Below are 24,324 nucleotides of genomic sequence, written 5' to 3' on the forward strand. Positions count from 1 at the left end.
TTTAGGATACGAACGGCGTCATTCTCATGGATTTTTTAGAAAAAGAAAGAACGATCTCTGGACAATACTACAGAGAGTTATTAGACCGCTTTCGCAAAAAAATTGATGGAGACACGGCCGTATTTGGCGAAAAAGAAGGTGCTGTTTCACCACGATAACGCACCAGCACTTTCGTCCGGAGTTGTCGCCGCCAAACTGCTTGGATTACATTATGATTTGCTGCCGCACCCCCCTATTTCACCTGGTGTGACTTTCTGCGACTTTCTTTTGTTCCCTAAAATGAAGAAATGGCTCGCGGGAAAACATTTTAGTTCAAACGCGGAAGTCATTGCCGAGACAGAGGCGTCTTTTGTTGAGTTCGACAAATCCTACTTTTTGGAAAGGTTAAAAAAATTGCCGAAACGTTGGAAGAAGTGTGTCTTTCTAAAAGGGGACTATGTTGGAAACTAAAAAAAATTTTTTTAAAAAATGGTGTCTTCATTTCTAACACCGGTACTTATTGACCCCTCACATACCAAATGGCGCAAAATTAATCATCTAATTTTGTTATAGAATAACTTTTTACAAAAAAGAAAAAGAATGATACTGAGTGATGTAAATTTTTTTATTTTGATCTTTGACACGAAAAATGATTGAAACAGCTTTTCCAATAGCGATCGTCCCTCGGCAGGCAATGGCAAACCTCCGATTGTATTTCTGCCATGGAAAAGCTTCTCATAAAAATCCATCTGCTGTTCGAATTCGGCTTGAAACTGTTGGTCCCATCATTTAAGAACAACATCAAGACGCACGCGGCAAATAAAGTATTGTGAAGAAACATTACATAAAATACTAAGAAGATCATCTTATTAACAAAAATATTTGCATTCTCTTCACAATGCCAAAACAGTCCCATTAAATAACTTCACAGAAATGTAGAAGTCAAAGTGTCTTGTAAAATGTTCTTTTCCAGAACTTCATGGCGACACGTGCCGCAGCACTATTCGGCTAGGATAACATCTCCGATTATACCTCATCTGGCTTCGGTATTAAAACACTTTCAATGTGATTCGGTACTATGTCCCAGTAACAGCTATTACCTTTTTGTTATGAACTTGGCAAAATTATGACTCAATCTCATGTTCTAAATAAACAGCGCACCAGCGATCACATTTTGAAACTTGTCTCATGAAGAACACGAGATCTGTCCTGTAACAAAAATCTTATTTCTGGTTTCTTTACACTTCCAGATAAGTGAAAATGCGCCCCGTGGTTAATGGACAATTTTTTGAAAACGTCTAACATTTTGTTATTCAGCGTACTTCTTAAGAGTTTGGCGCTCGGCTGGTACGAGCTTTTGAAGGAAGCTAAATTTTATACGTAATTTTTTTTAAATACTTATTAAAAATTCTTGAGTAGACCACTGCGAAATGTTCGCGTTTTTGGGTGGATGTTGGCGGCTCCTCCTCGATACTAGCCTTCCAACTGGGATGCTCTCAAGAGATTAGCTTGTTCTGGACTCAGGTGATTTCTGATTCGGGTTGTCCCACACCCACAAGGAGTTGCATTCTATTGATGAGCAATACTGTTTTGACATTTATACCGAAATTCTTAGTGAGTTAAAACCACTGACGAATAATTTTCCAAAAATCTTGAAACAATTTTTCCGGGTTCTGAGTGCGTGAAAAATGCCTTATGTAAATTATATCAATTGTCAAGAAGGGAGTATTATTTTTGCTCTGTCTTACATTTATTTGCATCTCAAGCGTTGCCTGGGTGCTCATTATTTGGCGGCACTATCCGATTTACGCATCAACTAAAAAATCAAGGTGTTCCCAAATCATAAAACTCGCAATAAAATACATATTTCATATTTTACAAGGGAACGTAAATAAGTACTGGTTGGTTTGGCTCAACCTGAATACAAAATTAAACTGCTTCTCTTTTTTATTACATCATACATTAAATATGCACATACAAATACAAGGTGGCACAAAATTAATCATCCGAGTTTGTTTTTGAAGAACTTTAAAACAAAAAATTTAAAACAAATGATAAATTAAAAAATAGTAATAATAAATTAAAAAATGTATAAAAATAATAAATTAAAAAATTTACAAAAATAATAAATTAAAACATTAAAAGAAGAAATTAATTATTTCGAGAGCTGGAAATTTTTTATTTCGACCTTCACACGCTCCATTGATTGTCCATTTGTATACTGCAGCTGTCTAGTTCACAAGTGTCAAATATAATTGACGTACGAAACCACTTGTAAAATTTATTTTCGTTTGATACATTCTGCGCCACCTTGTACATATAGTATGCATACGAGTATATGTAGTTTTACCCTCCAATTCGTAAAATTCAATTGTAGCAATTACATTTAAAATATGCACGAATATTTCGCATTACATTAATCCCCACCCTCCATTTCAATTGGGTTTTTTTCATTTTTATTCTATTTTTTTCATTGCAGCAATCTCTGCTCGCCGGCCGCATACCAGTCGCCTCAATGACAGGTCCAATTAAACGTGGCCTGCTGTGGCAGCAACGTGACCGCCTTTTTTCACGCTGGAAGGAAAGGTGAGTGAGCAATAAAAAAATTATAGATTTAAAATGGTAACGGGCTGACTGCCGGACAAAAAATGATAGCATCAGGGAAAAATTGTTAAATCAGCGAAATGAGCGCACCAAAAAAAAAACAAAATAAAAATTTTGGTACGTGAGATAAAGCGGCATAAAACGAATTGTCAAATAATTAAATTAAATTCTTTTTTTTCCAAAAATTCATTTTAATTGCAGTGGATATACAAAAAAAGGTATAAGGATTGAGGCATAGTAAGGTGCAAAAGGTGCTGTATTGGTAGAGCAAGAGGCGCGTAAAGGTTCGAGGTTTTTACTTTAGAATGAGCGATGAGTAGCAGCGAAAGCCGACACAGACTGCTTTCGTTTTTAGAATCATTTTCCTTTATTGATAAGTAAAATATATCTAAGTTTGTAAACTTGGTAGGTGTGGGTAAAAATTCTTCTTGAATTTACTATGCGTGTCTTGATTTCGTTCAAAAGATATTCATTTCGGATATTTCACATCCGGTCGGTTATTAAAGAACTTTTTCATTGACATAAAGTTAATCGAAGGTCCATTGAATTGATTGAATGCTGTGAGGTCTTTTTCTTTTTCTTAGGCCTCAGCAGTTTCGGGCGAATTCAACAAAGTACGTCTGTCATTTCTTCCTCTTGCTGAGTGTAGCCAATTAGAAACCTGAATTGAAGACAAGTTTTGCTCTATATTGATTCTTGGCAACACCAAGTGTGGTGAACGCCGGCAGCTGAGTGGTTTGGTGCATGACTGTCACTCAGTGGGTCCCGTATTCGATACCCACTGCAGCATCAATTTGTAGGCCTTTTTCCATTTGCAGAACACCCACAAATTAGTGGAAAAGTCTGGCAAATGAATGTGACAAATATATGGGATTTCCTCTTTCTCTGCTGCAACAAGTGGCTTTAGATTTGAATACTTTCAGGCTAGCAATGTCTGTATCCATTCGTAGCCAGGAATGAGGCGGCCTCTCCATTTATAGACAGAATCTTTTGATAACCGAGGAAAGAGCAACTTCTAATTCAGTAAGTAGAGGAAATACAAATAAGATCGTACTGGCACAATCGATCGGGCTTATCGCAATCAAAATCAATGATAGGTAGTTTTTGCCTGAGCCGATTTAAAGATTGTATGGAATTAAATAAGAATAGCTTTAGAATCATCACAAGAACTCTCACAGGGAGTTGTAGATTGAACTACCATCTACTAGTCCTAAGTATATTTTACCAAAGGAGCAAACAAAACTCAATAAAATAAGGCAAATACTAAAATTAATTGAGAAAGTTGGACACGGAGAAATACTCTGAATCCATGAAAAGGATACAGTAGATATTTCAGGTCGCAGTGCTAAATCTCTTCTTAATAATCCATACATTTGACATAATTTAACCCAGCGCAGCCAATGGATCTGTATTAGCTGAACTAAGCCTATGTCCACAGTACACAGTTATATGTAAAACAAACTCCAGAAGCCGTCTTATCGGCTGCTGGCGCCGTCCAAACTTCTACTCCATACAATGGCATATGCATAAAGAAGGTCTTTCCTGTAATTTTTAATGCTTCAAGTCTTTGAAGCTCAGCACATTACTTCTGCTAAGTGCTGACACCGAACAAAGGATATTGAAAGCCAGATTGTCTTTCGCCACACTTAAGGGGTTGTATATGTACGTCCAGCAGCGCCAAAAATGCGCAAAAAGAAAGTGTTTTTAGAAGGAATAAGAATAAAAATAAATATAAAAAATTTTTAAATATTGTTTCTTAGTACTTAAACTTTATAAAAAAATTATTTTAATTTTTCTTTACAAAAATTTGAATATAAAAAATCATGTGACCCAAAGTACAATGAAAAAAAATTCTCCCCTGTCTGCATCATTTCTCCTTGAAATGATGATAGATCTGTAAAAAGTAGAAAAAATTGTAAAATAAAATTGTAGTTATAGTATGTCGAGCCGCATTTTTAAAATTTCGAAAAATTTTGCAATTTAAAAAAGGTGTGCGTTTTACGTCATAAATGTCACACTTTAATTATGTTTATAAATTTTTTTAAAATTAAAATATCAAAAATCAAATCCGTAGAGAAAACACTCTCAAATATTAAAAAAAAAACCGTATCAAAGAATATTAAAAATTGTATGAGTTATCATGCAGAACGGGCCGGAAAAAGGAGTTTCGAGAAAAACGAGTTTAAAGTTTGAAGTACAGGAGCGCGCGGACCGCTCTCTACCTAATTAATGGGCTATAGAAGCTATAATATTGGGAATTTCTGCATGAAAATTTCACAGTATATTCTTAAGATACTATACTTTCGAAGTATATTATTAAAAAAAAAGTCGATTTATTGAAAGTTCTGGACGTATGTAACCCCTTAAAAGCATATGGTAGTCTAAGCAGTTGACTACCAAAACAAAGCTGATGATTTTTAACTGAAGTGCTAAGTCTGTGCTAGTATATGGCTGTGAAACGTGGTCTATAGCCGTCTTAACCACAAACAAATTTAAATTTGTATAAATTCTGCCATTCTATGTATCTGATGACTGAATATCGAATGACTACCTCCTTCCTCGAAGTGGTCAAAAACCAATAGAATAGACCGAACGATGACTACTTTCAGTTCTGTTAAGGGGGGAAGCTGGTCTAGAATTTTGAAAAAATCGAAAAATTTTTTTTTGTCTTAAAAGGTGCTTTAGGGTCTTAGAAATAATATACCAAATGAGGGATGCCAGCAAAAATGTCTAAATGCCCAAATTTTTTTCGAATTTTTTCTCGAAATCACTTTTTTTAAACTGGCCGAAGACATAACTCGAACAAATCTTTACCGATTCTTACGAAATTTTGACAATACATTCGAAATACCTTTCTCCGGAGACGTACGTAGGATTTTTTATTTATATTACATAGTTTTTTTTTTAATCAACAATTTTATGTCGTTCTTTATAGTGAAAATTGTAACTTTTTGTTCAAACGTGCACCATTTCGCGAAAAAACAAAATATCGAAAAAATCCTACGTACGTCTCTTTCTGTTGTTATATAGAAACTAAAAAAATTTTATTTTTTGATCCAGGACAAAAATTAAGGAGTTTACGTCTTCGGCAATGGACCCACTAGAAAAAAAGGCGCCTTAGGAGAACTGCTGGACAGCGGCCATTTTGAAATTAATTCAGACGAAAAATTTTGTATTTGTACCATGAAAGCTATATTATTAAACCTATTTCACAGATTTTCGATTGATTCCTTTGTTGAGTCAAAATAATATAAATTCATAAAACATGCCCATTTTTTGCGCTCTAGACCAGCTTCCCCCCTTAAACGCTTCGTACTATTGATGAAACTCATCAAGATGCCCAGCGTGAGCAGGGCAGCTGTACAGCTGAGAAGAAAGTGCTGAGCTGATTCCACCTCATCCTTTCGACAGCTACTGCAGAATGGACTCGTAGTATACCAAGCCGCTGTTATACCTACCGAAATAATATGTAGATTCGATTCTTTCGATTGTAAAAAAGATACTGACACATCAACTTCGATTGGCATACAATAAAGAGTGATTTCACAGCATAACTAAATTTTTTATTTTGTTCAAAAGAAAGATCGAGAATTAAATTGTGGTATAAATTTTGAGTCCTTTATTTCCCATCATTCAGAATCTTTTTTTTTATTTAGTAAAAGAGTGATTCAAAAACACAGTTGGATGATTAATTTTGCAGCACTATGGAGTGCTATGCCTTGTTAGGCAGAGCTAAGGCAATTGAACGCCCACAGATGTCCTGAGTCATATCGTATAAAGTAAATTGAACTATTCTGGCATACAATCTTGTTATCTGCTGAAATTCTCAGTTCTAGGCAGTGATATGAAAGTGTGAAAATTATTGCTGTGTAGTAAGTTGAAGAAACTCGTTGGATCATTTCAATAGCAGAAAAAAGCATTTCTAATTACTATATACGTCATTATATTACTAGACAAACAGAGATATTGCATTCCAAATTAAATTGCCTGTGTAGTAGTAGTAGTAGTAGTGCCCTGGAGTAGTCATCATATGTTGCGCGAGATTAACACCCGTAGTCAATTGGGGATGTGCGTGACTACCATTCAAGACGCACACCACAAATAGGAGAACGAACTCGGCGAACACCTAATAAAGGGTGCTAGCTCCAATTATATATACAACGTAATGGACAAAAGCCACAGTATGATCCAACATTTTTAGTGCTTTAAAAAGTATTCACAAAATCTTAATAGCTTCGCCGATGATTGATGTCGAAATATTTGTTTTTTTCTAATTTAACATTATCTTCTTCCTATTGTTATTATTAGCTTTTATATTTCTTTTTGGTAACTTGAATTTATTTCTGATGCACCTTTTTCAGGTACTTTGTGCTAACACGCGATTATCTGCATTGTTTCAAAAGGGCATCCGGTTCGGCTAATGAGCGAGCCTCTGATATGGGACAATTTATATTTAAGGTAAGTTTGATGAACTGTAAATGTATTGTAAATATCATACAAACACATATTTGTGTGTATATGTTTCTGTATTTACAATATCCCACTCCTAAAACTGCATTGAAAACATTATGCGAGCACCAACCAGCCGGGTACGAGTGGTCAAAGTCAAAGTCAGGCGCAGTTAAAGTTTAATGCCATGAGGAAATCCTGCAGGCGCATTTAAGCAATGAGTTGTCTTCAAATGAGTACTGGCTCAATTCTAAATTAAACAAACTGGTTAAATTGGTTGAAATTTCAAATATTGAAACCAGAATATACGGGACTATCAGTGCATTTGTGAATCAAATTTCATGTGTGACAAAGCTTTTAAAATCCCCGTAATACGTAAAGAATTTTTAAAGCTATTAATAAAATTTAAAATTTCAGGATTGGAAGTTTTCGGGATTGACAATATTTGGGATTTCAGAATGAGAAAATATTTGAGCAGCAATTCTGTTACATAAAAAAGTTTTAAAATAAGAGTGAAAGTTTACAAAATGTTAGCCAATGTACACAGACTTAAACTTGAAATATAAAACTCTTCATGTTGACGCATTTGATCAAGTATTGAATTCAGAATTTTCGGGACTACCAACACATTTGGGAATAAAATTTAATTTGTAATAGAAATTTTCAAGCGCAAGTAATATTTATTGAATTTCTACAGCGATTATATGAAATTATAAATTTCGGGATCGAAAATTTTCGGGCTCCACAAATTTCGGGACTTCAGATTAAGAAGTATCAGATCAGTCCACAAGTTCGTACGATTTTTGCATACAAAAAATTATTCGCGGAATATAATGGAACTATTTATATTTTCTTTGATATATTGTGAATTCAACAAGTGATTAATCGCGGATAGAAGCACGTGTTAAAAAATAAAATGGAACCTTCGAACGCATATAAGAGGCATATTTTGTATTTTTTTTATAAAAGTGGTAAAAATGCAACAACCTACTGCGTTGATAGGACTATTTATGTGGCAAAATTCATGGGGATGGCATATGGTTCCATAAGTATCATTAGATGAACACATTACAAATCATTTTTCCTGCCGCTCTCCGGCTCTCGCCATATTTGGATGGTATATTAAACGGTTAAATATATCGACAAGCTAAATTTTTTTTCCCCTGACAAAAATCTGCGAAGTTTGTAGAGCAGTGATGAATCCCCACTCCACCTGTCTCTCTTTTTTATATGCATATGGCTTCCTGCCTATATCATCACAAAGCGGCAGCCGAAAGGAGATACATTCAGTGTATTCGAAAAATTCAGTGGAGGTGACTTAGTTCGATATTTTAAATAGTCAAAGGCTAAAAGTTCAAAACATCAACAATTTATAGTATCTAGAAATCTTTGGTAGCACCCTACTCATTGAAACAAAATCGAATGTTTACATTTATTCACCGCTTATATCCATCCTTGATTTTATTAATGATTCACATGTGCAAATCAAACACAATGCCCATTTAGGCCCATTTTAAAATATGGTAAAATCATTTGTCAATGGGACTACATAATAAAAGAGGCAAACTAAATTATAAAGAACATGCTAATTACGATAATGCTAACAAAGACTGCCATATAATCTGCAGACACTTCTCAATGGAAGGAATTTGCGCTAAAGTTGGGCGCAGTGATTTATGTCGCTCTTCGCTGCCACTTTGTATTTTTGGTGATTTCAACAATTTCTGGGTTTTAGAGAATCAAAATAATTTTTTTTTTTTTTGTTTAATAACATGTTGGTGTTAGAATAATTATTATTTACCCTATGCCAATATTTCCCACATTCCTGCGTTAGAAGACAGACAATAAAATTTTGTTTTGCTTTGAGGCCAGTTAATGAACACAGCTTAAGTTATTGTTGACGCACAGATGTGATCAAATTGAGAAATTGGTTTCAAACGGTCTTGGCTGGAGGAATGTAATTTAACTTTGTTCGAATTGACCCTTACAGTTAAGTTTTCAGCTATAATTAAATTTGGCCAATTTTTTGCTTACGTTTTGAATAACTGGCAAGCCAAAGTAAATGAAGCCATTGAGTAAGTAATGGGGAACTCAATGGTGAAGCACTTCCTATTTGATTAGCTTAGACAAAGGGTTGGATGCCTGGAAGGTTATAGAAAGTTGGGAGTGCGGAGTAAAGTATAGAGATGTGTATGAGTTAAACTCTTTACTTTTTGAAGCTGCGACTCCAAAAGCTATTTATTTGAGCTTGTCAACTCAGGTGGCTTAGTGCTGTCAGTGAGCAGCCTGCTGCTTCTTGGTCGGCTAATTAAGGATAGTAGAAAATCAGATTAACACCTGCCCATGGTTGCATAAAATGCGGGCTACTAGGCGAAACGATAACATTAGCCATATCCTTGTTAGCATAAACTCACATCGTGATACCAAATTACACTAGGCAACAACATAAAAATAAAAAATATTTTTGAACAAAGGTAACCTTTTTCCTTGTTTTGGTTTTTTGACAGAGGTTTTTTATTTTTTTGTTTTTAGAAAAAATTTAAGTTTGAAATATTAAAAAATGAGCTCTACGCAAATATCGAGCTCAGATGAGATTTAAAAAATGCATATTTAGCCTCGTGTGATTTTTTATGTTTTTTGACAAAATATTTTATTTTTTGTTAACAAAAGATTTGTTTCATTTTTTTTTTAACACAAATTTATTAATTTTTTTTATATATATTTTTTTTAATTCTATATGAGAAAAATTTCTTATTTCTGTGTTTATGAGGAAGAAAAAAATTGCATTTTTCAGCTTCTGCAATTTTTTGTGTACATATTTCCGTTTTTTAACAAAAATTCACAAAAAAATCTAGTGGCAGTTCGGGAAGAAATTTTGTTTCTTGATTTAGCGGCATTTTTTTAACGATAAAATTACTGATGTGAAGAAATAATGATTAAAATATCATTTGAAAACCATTACTATTCCTTTCGATAAAGTTTCAATAACTTACTTAAATAACTAGATTTAAAATATGAATGTATTTGAACAAAAAATATTAATATTTACCAATTGATGTTTTCTCTAAAAAGAAATGTTTTACAAAAAAAAAATCTAAAATATGTTAAAAACGCATATTTTTCCCCCTCATCTGTACTTAATATTTGTGAAGTGCGTTACCACCTCTTTAATTTTTTAAACTAAAAGTTTTTCTAAAAAAATTAGTAAAAACTTTTGTCAAAAAAAAAAAATAAAAAAGACACAATAATAGTTTTCAGTTGATGCTGTAGCCAATTTTTTCTCACATAAATTTTTAAAATTATTTCCACAAAGAAAAAATTTTAACAATACTTTTCCAAAAAAAAAAAAAAAAAATTTGGTTTCGAAGAAAAATATATAAAAAATCGAAAGAAGTTAAAAGTGCAATTTTTTTCTTCTTCATCTGGATTTAGTATTTATGTAGAACTTTAGCCATTTTTCCTCTTCTTCCTAATAAAATCCACCCAGCTATAATAGCTATGGTCGGTCTGTATAATCAAACTGATGCCCCCGATATCTTAGAGCTCCAGCAATCTGGTTGTATCCAATTCTAATTTTACTACATCGATTAGATTATTATTTATGAGTGCCGTATGAACGTGGAACTCCATTGGAGTAAAAAGTTCTGAACATTTCTCTGCTTTATTTCGATCACAATAATCTACACTAATATTATAAAGAGGAAAACTTTGTTTGTTTGGTTGTAATGAATAGGCTCAAAAACTACTAGACCGATTTTAAAAATTCTTTCACCATTCGAAAGCTACATCATCCACGAGTAACATGGATTATATTTTATTTTGGAAATAGGGCTCGAGATATAGGTCAAAACGTGGACCCGAGTAACTTTCGGATGTGTATGTACAATATGGGTATCAAATGGAAGCTGTTGGTGAATGCTTTAGTCCAGAGTATTTTTCATGCCGCTCCGTGACTAGGGTCTCGAGATAGAGACCAAAACGTGGACCCTAGAATGTGTTTGTACAATATGGATATCAAATTGAAGCTGTTGGTGAATGCTTTAGTACAGAGTATTTTCCATGCCGCTCCGTGACTGGGGTCTCGAGATATAGATCAAAACGTGGACCCGGGTAACCTTTGGTTGTGTATGTACAATATGGGTATCAAATGAAAGCTGTTGATAAGTGCTTAAATACGGGGTAATTTTCATACCTATTGCTGACTAGGGTCTCGAAATCTATGCCAAAACGTGGACCCGCCGTGTCTTTGCACCGAATTAAACCAAACTTGCGCACATTGTTAAGTAAGTATTGAAAATGGGTTTCGTAAAGTTTGGTTGTAATTCGGAGCACTGGCAACGGGTACAGCGTTCTTTTGAACCAGCCATAATGTCGCTTACTTTTTTAACGCTTGGGACGGAACTGAACTGGCAAATTGACAGTGTGAGTTACAATGTGTCAATATTTCTTTCTGATTTGGATGCCATAAGGAAAAAACGTAAGTGCAACATGTAAAAATTGTTTGTGAATTTTTTTGGAGTGGATTTTGGAACAGTGAATAATTTCTTACGAAATTTGAGAATTTAATGTGAAATCCGAATGAAATTATGTGTTCGTGGAAAAAAAAAATTTTTTCGTTTTTTTTTTTGAAAAATATAAATGGATAATGGTTAAAAAAGCTCCAATAAAACATATAAATTGAAACGAAAAATTCATGGATGATCAGGAAAAAAGACGATTGTTTATTCATATGCGTTGATTTGAAATTTAAAAACAATCTTCTTTTTTCCTGATTTTCAATTTATATTTTATATTTACTCAAAAACAAATAGAAAAACAAAAAATATTGTTTATGCCAAAGCGCTTGAATAAAGAATAAAGGAATAAATAATATGAAAATCATATATTTTCTGTTCTTAACCATATCTATTCTATTTTAGTGTGCCCAGCGAAGGGGCCGGGTTTGCTAGTTTTGAATATAGTTAAAATATTTTCGTCACTCAAAATCTTTTTTTTATTTAACAAAAAAGTTATTCAAAAACTAGATTGGATAATTAATTCTTAGCCACATTGATTCTCAATAACATGGGAACGAAAATATATAAGTACGCTGCCATGAGCGGTGGAGAGGAGAAGTATAAGTTGTAGAAAATATTTGCCATAATTACGCCTAAATTACAAAAACTTTCCAAAATCTTTACGCATTTATTCAGAAAACTTAGTGCATATTTAATGATGCATGCACGCATACATACGTACATACATCTGTATGTACATACATATTGTATAAACATGCAAACACATAAGCGAATCGCCTTAAGGCAGACGTTAACTCAACTTTTTCGTAGAGGTCATTTCATTGCGAACTAAAGTAATTTGCGTGATAATAACTTTAAGTTTGAGCTATGACCATTTGTATAACCAACTAACATACATACATACATATATGGGTATGTGTGTGCATATACAAAACATTGCTTTGCCACGCATTTCAGACAACTTTTTTTTACACTATGTTTTCGACTTTCTAAATAAGTATTACCAAGTTGCGAACATTTGCGATGAGTAAAGATAAGAAAATCAACAACTGGAGTTAGAGGTGCAGTAAAAGTGGCAGTTAAGAGTAAGTGGAGAAATTTTAAGGAAAGCGAGATAGTGTATCGTAACGCCTATGTGTGATACATAAATTTTAGTGTGTAGGTATGTTTGTATTGTTGTAGCCGCACACTGATTAGCTCCGCTGGGGTCAAGATTGGTTTAGCTACGCGTTAGCGGTCAAAGTTCTTTGCTAAGCCATGCAGTCATAAAACCATAAAAGCAATTAGGCCATGAAGAAGTGGCTTCATTAGGTTGCGTACATACATACGGCTGAGAAAAGTTTCTAGTTTTTCTCTTTAATTTTATGCAAATTAGTGATATATTAGGTTTGTTTATGAGATTTTCTTAACAGCCAGAGCGAGAAATTAGAATGGCCCATGGAGAGCACATAAACTAAGCGTACAAATCGACATCATTAGAATAAGTTATTTGTTTTTATTAGGTGCGCAACTAAGTTCTCGCTGTTTTTTTTATGAAAATACAACTTTATTCTGAAAAAATGGTGAATCATTGAAAGTATTGCCCATCGCTGGCTACTCCTTTTTCCCCATCTTTCTGGTAGATCTAGTATATCGTCGCGGTAAAACTGTTCATCTTTTGAGGCTATCCACGCATCAAACCATTTTTGATGTCTTCATATAAATGGAACTGCTAGTCAGCTAGACCATGTGCCATCGATCGGAACAGGTGATAATCGGACGACGCAATATCTGGAAAATATGACGGGTGGGGTAGGATTTCCCATTTCAGTGTTTCCAGGTTGGTTTTAACGGGTTTAGCAACGTGAGGCCGAGCGTTGTCACGCTGTAGAATCACTTTTTCATGCCTCTCACAGCTTCTCGCGCAGTGTTCGGCTCAATCGCATCAATTGAAGTCGATACCGATCCCCAGTGATGGGATTCATAATAAATAACACCAACTTGGTCCCACCAAATACATAGCATAACCTTCGCAGCGTGAATATTCAGCCGAGGCGACGACGTAGAAGCATGACCGGGCAGTCCCCATGACTTTATTTTCTTTGAACTGCTGTAGTCCCTTGGTTTTAACTCATAAGGAACCCAAGTCCCCTGTTTCTTAATCATTCCCAAAGCATGCAATCGCTTGGAAATGAATTGGCGGGTAACTCCTAATACTGAAGCAAGCTCTTCTTGCATTTGACACGGATCCTCGATGAGCAATGCCTCCAATTCAGCGTCTTTGAAGGTTTTTGGTCTTCCTTCACATGGACGGTCATCAGCATTAAAATCACCGTCTTTGAAGCGATAAAATCAATCTTGGCACGTTGTTTGACTTAAAGCAGCATCTCCATAAACTTTTTGTAGCTCTCGATGCGCTTCAGCCGCCGTTTTTTTCGAATGAAAGTGGAAAATCAACACTTCTCGCAAATGACGATTATTCGGCACAAAATCAGACATTTTCACAAAACCAAAAGTATACTCGTATGATACCAAAACAAAATCACTCAGGTGTCGAAGCAGTTTTTTTTACCATATGGCTAGGTTTGGTTTATGACGCTTAGGTTATGTTAGAATCCACTAGCACACACTGCTGGCGGCAATAGTTTTCAACTTTTCAATTTAAGGCTAGAATCTGTTTTGGTCCTAACACCTTTTTCGCAGAAATGAAAAGGCATGCAAAGGCATTGCAAGACACTCCCCACCAAACCATTACGGAGGCTGGATGGTGGCCACGCTGAACCCTTGGAACAACATTTTTTACGTCTTTTGAAGTTTTAGCATATTTTTTTTTTTGCTTATTGAAAACTTCTTTAACAGTGAAAATTTTCATCTCATCTATGAAAGAATATTATAACATGAAAATAATATTTTCATGGCCGTGGACCGTTCTTCAAATGCGTTGTCAAAAAATGACCAGTTGAGCGTCAAAAGAAATGGAGATGGAGATCATCTGTAATTAGTCTTGACGTGAATCTGGTCAGTACATTCATTTCCCTGGACATGATTTTCTGCTTTCTATGGGAATTTCTGCGAATTCTTTCTCGAACGCTTTTATGACTGCACTAATTCGCCCCACGCGAGGACGTTGACTTCTTTTTCTGTCTGTCCCTTCAGACATTTCGGAAAAGCGATTGATCGTGCGGCAAACAAACATTCTCGGAATCTAAATTTTTTTCAGCAATTCGTAAATCTCACTTGCACCAGACTTTTGTAATGCAATCACTGCAAAGCGAATTTCTTTAGCTCCCCACTTCGTTGTTAACAAGCGAAATTTACCACGAAACTGAGTATACTTTATGAGAGACAATGCATAGCAACGATAGAAAAAATAACGGAACTTTTTTCTGCGAATTTGTTCTCGCCGTATGCATTGTAAAATTTGTCACAGAATTTGTATATATAAAAGTATTTCTTATGATATTTGTACTATACAAGGTGAAGGCGAAAATTAACAAGACTGACCTAAAATAGAAACGACAGGAGCTTTGTTCTGATGACTTTGAGTTTATTTATTCAAAATAGTCCCCTCTGGCCTTGATACACTGGTTTGCGCGATCTGAAAGCTTTTCGAAAGAGTGTTTCAGGTCATTGACCGGAAAGTCCTTTAAGATGTCGGTACAAGCATTTTGGATGGCCTCGACGAACGCAAAACAGTTTCCTTTCATGACCAAATGCTATTTTTCGAATAGGTAGAAGTCACAGGGAGCCATATCAGGCGAATTCGATGAGGGATTAATGGTTAAAATGCGTTTTCTAGTCGAAAAATCAGTCACAAGAGTGGATCGATAAGATGGTGTATTATCATGCAATAAGTGCCTGCTTCGTCCTTCGTGGTATTCAGGGCGAATTCGATGAATGCGATGCAACAAACGCTTCAAAACGGCAAGATAGAAAATTGCATTGACGGTTTGGTCCCTTGGCACGAACTCCTTGTGGTCAATTCCCTTGGAATCGTAAAAACAAATGAGCATCGACATGATTTTTGACTTCTCCAAATGTGATTTTTTGAGTAGTAGCTCTTCTGGGGCTGTCCATTATGTTCATTGTCATTTATATCCTAACAACCATCTCTGAAGCGTGTAAACCGCTCATGAACTCTGTCACGAGATAGACAATCATCGCCATAATTTTTTTCGTTAATTCAAATGGTAAACGTTTTACCGACCTTAAAACCAAATTTGATATTAGCTTTTTGTTCGAAACTGATTTTTGTACCGATGACACAAACATACTGACACTTCAGACGCAATAACTTCGCTTGCACTGAATCGAATGTCACCAGGCTTTCACTGGAAGTCAGCTAGGGATGTATCTTCCAACGCATTAACGCATTAGAAAGATGGCGCCATCAATAACTATGTTATGACGCCAGTCTGGTTTATTTTGGACCTCACCTTGTATAATCTGAAAATGTATGTAATATTTCATATCATTTCAAACCCAGCAATATCTATCGGATTTAGAAAATGTGTCAATATTCTTAACGTGTGGAAATAAAGTGAAGAAATTAAGTTTAAAAAAAAAATATAATATATATATGCATTCATCATTCCACGTTAAATACCGCTGTTCTGACAGCATCCATATGCCGTTCATTGTAAAAACTTATAAAATATAAGCATATACATACATACATATGCATGTATATGTATGAATAGGCACATCTCTTTTCCCAATCGGGCTCAAATGCACATATGCAGTTGCTCAGACTGTCTACAAATTATAAACAAAACTATTAATTGATTTGAAAAGCTTTGTAAACATAGTCCATTTGGCAGATTAAATACAAAAAATTTATATTTTCCCAATTGATTCGAACAGTTTGTGAAATTCTGTGCTGTAAATGAAATACTGCGAAATAATTTTGTTTGCAATTTTTGGCGATTTTCCTGGTGTAAATTTGAATAGAGAATCTACTGCATACATATGCACTCATATTATATATAACGTCATGACAGCGTTCAGGGGCTTTATTCATAAAAATTCATAAATTGGCTTAGAAAATGAATGCGTAATTTTTTTTTAATTATGTTTTCTTTTTGACTCAGACCAGCAAGTAGATTTGTGTTAGCTTCCACTTTAAACAAGTTTGCTTATTTCTCTTTCGTTTTTAACTTTTTTTAACTCTTTTTTAATTTGTGCACCAAAGTTTTCAACTTGTAAAAACAACAAAGATAATTTAAATGTATTGTATTATTCGTTTATATTTCAGTTACTCAGAAAGAACACTTTTCGGAAAATTTGTTTCAATTTCGAGCTTACTAATTTCTTTTTTAAACCTCGTTCAAATAGTTATGTGTTTGTTTACCTTTTCATTTCATTAATAGACAGGTAAAAAAACAGATATAGATATGTTTAAATGGATTGTCAGATAGCGCTTACACACTTGTTGGGTGTTTGACCGAGCTCCTCCTCCTATTTGTGGTGTGCGTCTGGATGTTGTTCCACAAATGGAGGGACCTATAGTTTTAACCCGACTTCGATCGGCAGATATTTTCATTCTCTTCGAATTCCGAATGGCTGTCACGCACCTACCCAACCCATACATATAAATAGATACAAGAAGAGGTCTTAGCTAGGTGACCTTTAGTACGCAGATAAAGGCTCTGAAATTCATCGTGCTGTCCATTATTAGCTGCTAACCCAACATTAGTTCAAGACATTGCTCTAGGGCGTGCCTTGCGGTTTAATTTTCTAGAAAAATAAATAAATAATTGGCGCGTACACTTCTGTTAGGTGTGTGGCAGTGCTCTTCCTCCTATTTGTGGTGTGCGTCTGGATGTTGTTATGCATTAGAAAACACGCCATTAGAAAAAAACTTTTTCCATCATTTTGCTATTTTATACAAGTTTCGAACCAACATATTTTCGAATGGTATTTACGCACCAACCCATTCGGCTACGGCGGTTTCCTTTTCTACTCTCCAGAATTTGCCAGTTTCACATAAATAAATTCCCAGGTTAACCAAGTGGCAGTTCAGCCGACGATATCTTGTCTCAATTTAACAGAGGCAGAATACTGACTGAGTTACAATGAAAAATCCTTGTTGTTTGAGTGGACAAATTTTCTGAATTGGGAGACACTTAATTAAAGCCTATCACCGTTTTGACACCACAGTCCTCTGTAGTTTTGCTGGTTCCGTTTAAAGAGCGCTATGTGCTATAGCATCTTTGTTGTGTCCAGAAAGAATAGAAGATACGTAAATGCTACGTCCGAAATAAACGTCAATGTTGTTGGTGAATGGTTTGCCAAAAGCAAAAATTAATTGCAAAGATAGTGAATAGAAGATTCTCCCCTTCCCACTACTCTGCAATTGCGGCATATTTTGTTGTGTGATATATATAACCTTGACTCCAGCTTTCATGATGTCGGGAATGGCTTTGCATACTATCCTGATGGCAAGCAATTCTACCTGGAATACTAGCCTTGCATGATTTAGATATTTGTAGAGATTCTAAGTAGAAACCTGGCCCGATCACGCAGCCCATCTTACACCCGTTGAGTGAGATTTTTGCATCAAAATCTTTAAAAATTCGCCTCCTTCTCTAATACGCCCCATATGGAAATTCTACAGAGAAATCGTTAATGGAGTGAAGACTTTGTGATAGGTGATCGGAGATGGGGATTTTGTTGTGATGATACGTCTAAGTGGTCCAGCTCCCTATTTCTTCAATCCTGAGTATTTTAGTTGGACTAGTAACAAATGTGTATTTGATGTGAAGATAAGAAATAGGGTAGTAAGTTGAGTGCATCGCTTGGAGCCGAGCATAAGGGACATTATTGAAAAACAAACTATTCCTTTTGCACTCCCGAGTTTGGTTTGATTGTAGCTTTTAGCGAGTGTAGACCACCAAATGTGTGGCGCATTCGTAGGAAGAGGCGTCACAATTAAAGTAAGACTGAGATTTTTGGAGTTAGACCTGACTTCTTGGCCTAATATTATTTTGCAAGTACTTATAAATAACTTTCTTTACTTTTTTAATTCTATACTTAATATTGGATTTCAAACTGAGTTTGAAGTTGAAATTTATGCCAAGAGATTTGCCTTGCACTGATAGTACCAGTCTGACACCATTCAGTTTGGGGAAATGAAAGCTTTATACCTTGGGCCTAGTAGCGAATAGTTTGCATTAAAACTTACATGTATTTTCAAGTATGCGAGTTGCTAGTTTTACTGCGAAATTTTTCTTAGTTTCAATTAAGTCAGTTAATTCAAATAATTGTTTCTAATTTCAAAAAGAGCATGCAACTAAAACTTCTGTCATTCATACTTTCCAACCGCCACATTGAAATTTATCGTGTAATGATAGTCCCCACGCTGTACCCCATTCAATTTGTTATGCAACTGAATATCAAACACTTTTGGTGTCTGCAATTTTTGAACAATCCAACCACCCATTCAATAAAACGCTGATTGACAGCCTGTCATGTGGGCCGCAGCAATGCTTTAAGGTTTTTGTTGCTGCTGATTATTGGTGGTTCTAATGCGGCCACAGGGGAAATCAGCAATTAGTCAAGTACACAAATGAGGCAGTGCAAAAATATGTATATGTATGTATGTATGCAAGTTGGTGGGAAAACACAAAAACGGAAATTCGCAACTATTTGAAAATTATGCGGCTCAATCATATGAATTTGTTGGGGAAATAAAAAATTAAAATGACGATTAATAAAGTGAAATATTGTGGCAAGCTTTATTTCAATAATGTTTGTTAAAACTGCAGGTGATTTTGTTTTGTGTAGTAAAGACTGAAGAAATATTTTCCTAAAACAACTCTATTGAAATGATCAGTGACTTGTCAAAATGGATGGCAGTAATATTTTAATATAACTCTTGGATCTTTTGAACTCTTTAATATTTTCTGTGTACTTTATTAATTCTGAATACTATCATAAATAATTAAGTATTAATTCTCCACTTGTTGTTTATTCTTCTTTGATCTCCACCCAATCGAACCTCTTTCGTCTGTCACTCGAATGAAAAGTATACTCAGCTCTTTCTCTTATTGTATTTACTAGCTGACCCGGCGAACTTTATTCCGCCCTAGAGGCAATAAAAAGCAGATTTTTGATTTTATTAAGATAATTTTTTTATTAATCAAGTATTTCAATGAAGCTTTAATAGATTGCACTCTTCAGTTAAGCACCTTGTGATACACGATATTTTTTGTTTTATTATCAGCTGCAAGAACAAACAACGCAGATGGTTTTTCGAGCCGTGAACATGCCACATATAATTGACCATGTGAGAAACATTGATTTTCTAGATTCAGACCACAAACTTTCAAGGATTGGCCTTGTGATTTGTTAATGGTCATGGTGAATGCAAGACGGATCGGAAATTGAAGTCTTTTAAACTCAAACGGAAGATCGGTTGGGATCATCGGGATCCTCGGAATGAGAACTTCTTCACCTTCGAATTTTCCTTTGAGTGTCGGCGCGTAAATCACATTGTTCATCAATTTATTTACCAACAAACGCGTACCGTTGCAAAGTTTTGGTGTGCTTATGTTTCGAAGCATGATTACTACGGAGCCAACTTCTAGGCGTAAATTGTGCGACGGTAAGCCAGGCACATCCAAGGAGTTTAAAAATTCAATTGGATAGTTGGTGGCTTCATCTTCGTTTGTTACACAATCAATGGATTTAAATGAATGCATTGTTCCAATGATATCATTTTGAATTATGTAGTTTAGGTCATCTACATCTTTATTCTTAGCCGCTAAAATTGCTTGCTCAACTCAACCATTCATTATTTTTGTAGTTATTAATGATGTTTGGGAATAATTTATTGATAAGTTCGTCTTTCGATGAGACAAAGTTACAGAAATTCTTAGGAACTGACATCAATCCACTCGATTCGTCGACAGGTACTCGACCATTACCGATAGTCAGTAATTGCTCAGAGAAATCTTCAGTAGATGTATCATTAAGTAATGCAACTCTCATGTTTGTTGTCAGCTGAAGTTTCTTCACATAGCGCCATAGATTCGATGATTTGAGGCAAGCGTTTATTTCGTCAGCAGCCGTTGATCTTGGAATTACTGGCAGTGTTTGGCGGAATAATGGCAATATCACTCTTCCACTAAGGCAGCACAATCCGGGCGTTTCTCCGGAAAACTTCAATGCGTCACAATACTCGCAAGCAACGTTCATTGGCCCAATGCAAACGCTAGAATACAAGCAGTAATCAGTGTTGCAATCATATCAAAACGCTGCCCGATTCAAATCAGCACTTGATAATTCTCTTCTTGTGCGTCGAAAATTATCTACCTGTTGATCTCTGTTATTCGCTCGACGACTTCGCATTGCCAAGCGAGCCGTTTCACGGGCTGTCTCGCTTTGCTCTTGTGATTGAGAAGCACGAAGTCGAGCCATACTAACGCGGCGCTCTTCACGGGCAATTCCTTCTGCTTCTTCAGTCGTTTCATTCGCAATGTTTCTTATCCTTCTTGCATAACGGCTTTGTCGGGAAAGATTCGATCGTCTTGGTCGCGGCATTGATAATGATGATTCAAAGAGAATACAAATTACTGTGATTATATATTTCTGACAAAATTTATATATCAAATTTTCTACTTAACCATAGACAAAATTACGTTTAGCTGTCATTTGCGTTTTGTTATTCCATATCAGATGCGTTTTTGTTATACCACATTTCATAGTCACTTCATGAAAACGCTTTCGAATGGGATAAAAAGTATCCTATGTCCGTCTCCTGGTTCTAAGCTACCTCCCACGAATTTTCAGCCAAATCGGTTCAGCCGCTCTCGAGTTATAAATAGTGTAACTAACATGACTTTCTTTTATATATGTATATAGATTTACATTTTGGTTTTTGCCCTTCCATAAAAGTAAATTTTGCCGCATTGCAACAATAAAATCGACGTACTTATTGTTCGTATTACTATTTTCCACCCGTGCATATATATTTTGAACGCTGTAACACATAACTGACTTCACTGATAGCAAAACTGTCGCAAAAACTGTTACGAAGCTCCGTAGGGTATGACGCTATGAGGCTCTATGCTCCTATGGGAGGAAACGATGATGATGAGGATGTTATGACATCTGTGTCATGCACATATCGTGAGCTATGATTTACTAAAGGCATCTAGCAGAAAACGCGCAGAATATTTTACTTCACATTTATTTTCATACATATACAGTGAAACCCCTCTTGGACGGACACTCAACGTCAGTCGCGCGGACACTTTTGTCCATCAAAGAGATGTTTCCACTTAAAAGAGGGTAACTTTTTCCGATATATAAGATTTGGTATAGAAAAAATGTCCGCTCAAGGGAGAAGTCCGGCTAATGGAGGTGTCCGTTAGGAGAGGTTACATTGTATTTATATTTCTTTAAAAACTCTAATTTGATCTGTGATAATTCCGGAATATCGCATTCGCAAGCTTCTACATTTAATATCATGTTAGAGAATATTCGGAACATCTGTATGATCGTCGGAAGAAAAAATTTTCATTCAGTTGCTTTATAAGTCCAACGTAGCATTTGGCTTGACATGATTGCGTTGTCTGTTCATTTAAAAACATCAGTTCTTGCCATTCACTCCTAGAACAAATCACAACATCGCCACCAAATGCAGTATTTTTAACTCCAAACACAATTCTTCTATGGAGAATTACCAAGCCGCAAATCTCTTTTCATATAAAACGAGACGGGAAAGTTATTTCCAGCAACCAACAGCTTTCGGCCGGTCAGATAAGAATCCTTCGAGAAATATTCTGGTTTTGAAATTAGCGTTCATTCATCATATTCGGGTGATAAAAACCGATACCATTAGATGATTTGGAAGGTTCGAGTTCTTCGCCAATTCTCACAAAAGGTCTGAGCGTGCATAAGTCCATATTATCCCTTTATAAGTCAAATATAATATTTCCTCATCTTGCGCGATTCCAAGATTCCGCTATCGGAACTTAAGATTCCGATCTACTGGGGTTAGTAATACCGAATTACGGAATCTCAATATAATTTTGTGAGTATGACTTAAAACATAATACAATATCCTTTCAAAACATTAACTATCATTTTTTAATCAGACTCTCAGCTTAGAAGCTTAATAAGAAATTGTTGGCCGCCCTGCAACACAAAAACAAACACATTCACAAAAATTTTATGTTTCCGTAAATTCCATCTTAGGTTAGCCAGGTTGGTTGTCTAAAACAAGACACTCGCGAGCCTTAATGTTCATTGTGGTACCTGCCTTTGACTTCCATCTCCTAACTAAGTTGCTTAAACCATTTGTACCTTTTTAAGACGGTAAGTAGTCGCTCCAGTGAGACATTTTGCACATTAGGACTTCAAAGAAATAATCGCCAAGATATTTGGCACGGCTTCTTTGAAGTGCAGGACATTCACGTAGGAGATGTTGTACCGACTCAATTTCTTCTTCACCTTCACAACTCTTGCAGAAGTCATTGTGAGGTGCACCCATTCTACTGGCTAGGGCGCCAATAGTGCAGCGTTCGGTTATAACAACTGTGAGGACTCTAAAAAACTGTGAGGAAGTTTAATTTCCTAGTGTCGGATACAAAAATAACACAGATATTGAAACATTAATGGCTTACCTCAGTAATCTTTTTTATGTATTCATAAGACTTTTCGGCTGTTAATTCTATATTATGTACTTTATGTATACACCCGTGCTTACAATAAGAAATTGATGTTTCAAACTTTGTAAAAAGCGTTAGATTTAAAAAGAATATATAAATATTCTAAAAATCTTTAACGCAGGGCTCATTGCATCACGCAATTGCACAGGAATGTTCTTTGTGAATTTCTTTGCGATTTCCATATGTCTTCTAAAATGCCCAATCCTTTGGTCAGGAATATTGTTAAGTCTTAGTGCTACTGGGAAAGCCTGCTTCTCTATCATGATAGGCAGAGGAGGTTTTTCTGTAAGTGCACTGAGCCCCTTCGTGAGGCCGGTTTATCGTTCTAAGTAGAGTAGCAAAACAAATATGTGAATCTCATAAAAACTGCTGTTTAGGTCTTTGAACAACAAATTCTCTATACGGACTATTGTGGCCTGTAATATTCGATACTGTCTGTATGTGAAGTATCATGGGCCATTTGGCAATAGCAAAATGCCGGATGGGGTGCAGCACACCGAGTCGACGGCAATTATAGTTTTTTTCTTTCTAATTTTTGGATATTATTTGACTTTCTTTCAAAAGCGGAAAATAAAGTTACAATATCTAATACTAAACAAAAATATTGTACGAAATCAATTCAAGTTTAGAGAAAACAGCCCCAACCATATGTCCTTATAAGGTTTTAATGATTTATAACGCAGTGAAATTAAATTTTTGAAAAGATCGAGCCAAGAAGCACCAAGAGATTTGATGGCTCCTAAAATACTCAAGCTAAAAAGCCCATTGTATTTAGAGTTCTAGAAGGAGGGTAGATAGTCAAGTAGTAAAGGAGAAAAGTATCAAAGAAAGATATAGGAAAGAATAGAGACATAAACAAAGGTAGTTAGTTAGTCCTGTTAGAATTTTCCAGATTCTTTGGCAAATCTCTAAATATCCTCCAGTTTTAGTGAATGAATATTTCTCATACTTACGACATTGGAACCCAAAATTCTTAGTCTTGCTCTAGCAAAGGCAGGACACTCACAGGGAAAATTCCCAGTGCTATCTGCCTCCTCTAAGCAAGACAAGCATATCGGGTCCTCAATGATTCCAATGGTGGTCATTACGGCGGGTCGATTTAAAAATCGCTCATAGCTCTG

The 24,324-nt window shown here is 35.5% G+C and overlaps 1 protein-coding gene across 3 annotated transcripts in view; it reads left to right on the forward strand.

Moving 5' to 3' along the window:
* The window catches only part of LOC128865097 (homeobox protein 2), a 182,707-nt gene that overhangs the window by 150,916 nt on the left and 7,467 nt on the right, over positions 1-24,324 (forward strand). For all 3 annotated transcript variants that reach the window (XM_054105063.1, XM_054105064.1, XM_054105065.1), the window contains 2 exons: positions 2,459-2,565; positions 6,945-7,041. In XM_054105063.1, coding sequence (XP_053961038.1) covers positions 2,459-2,565; positions 6,945-7,041 — 204 coding nt within the window. The remainder of the gene's footprint in view (positions 1-2,458; positions 2,566-6,944; positions 7,042-24,324) is intronic.

The sequence above is a fragment of the Anastrepha ludens genome, chromosome 5 (genome assembly GCF_028408465.1).
Source record: "Anastrepha ludens isolate Willacy chromosome 5, idAnaLude1.1, whole genome shotgun sequence".
In the NCBI taxonomy this organism is placed as follows: domain Eukaryota; kingdom Metazoa; phylum Arthropoda; class Insecta; order Diptera; family Tephritidae; genus Anastrepha; species Anastrepha ludens.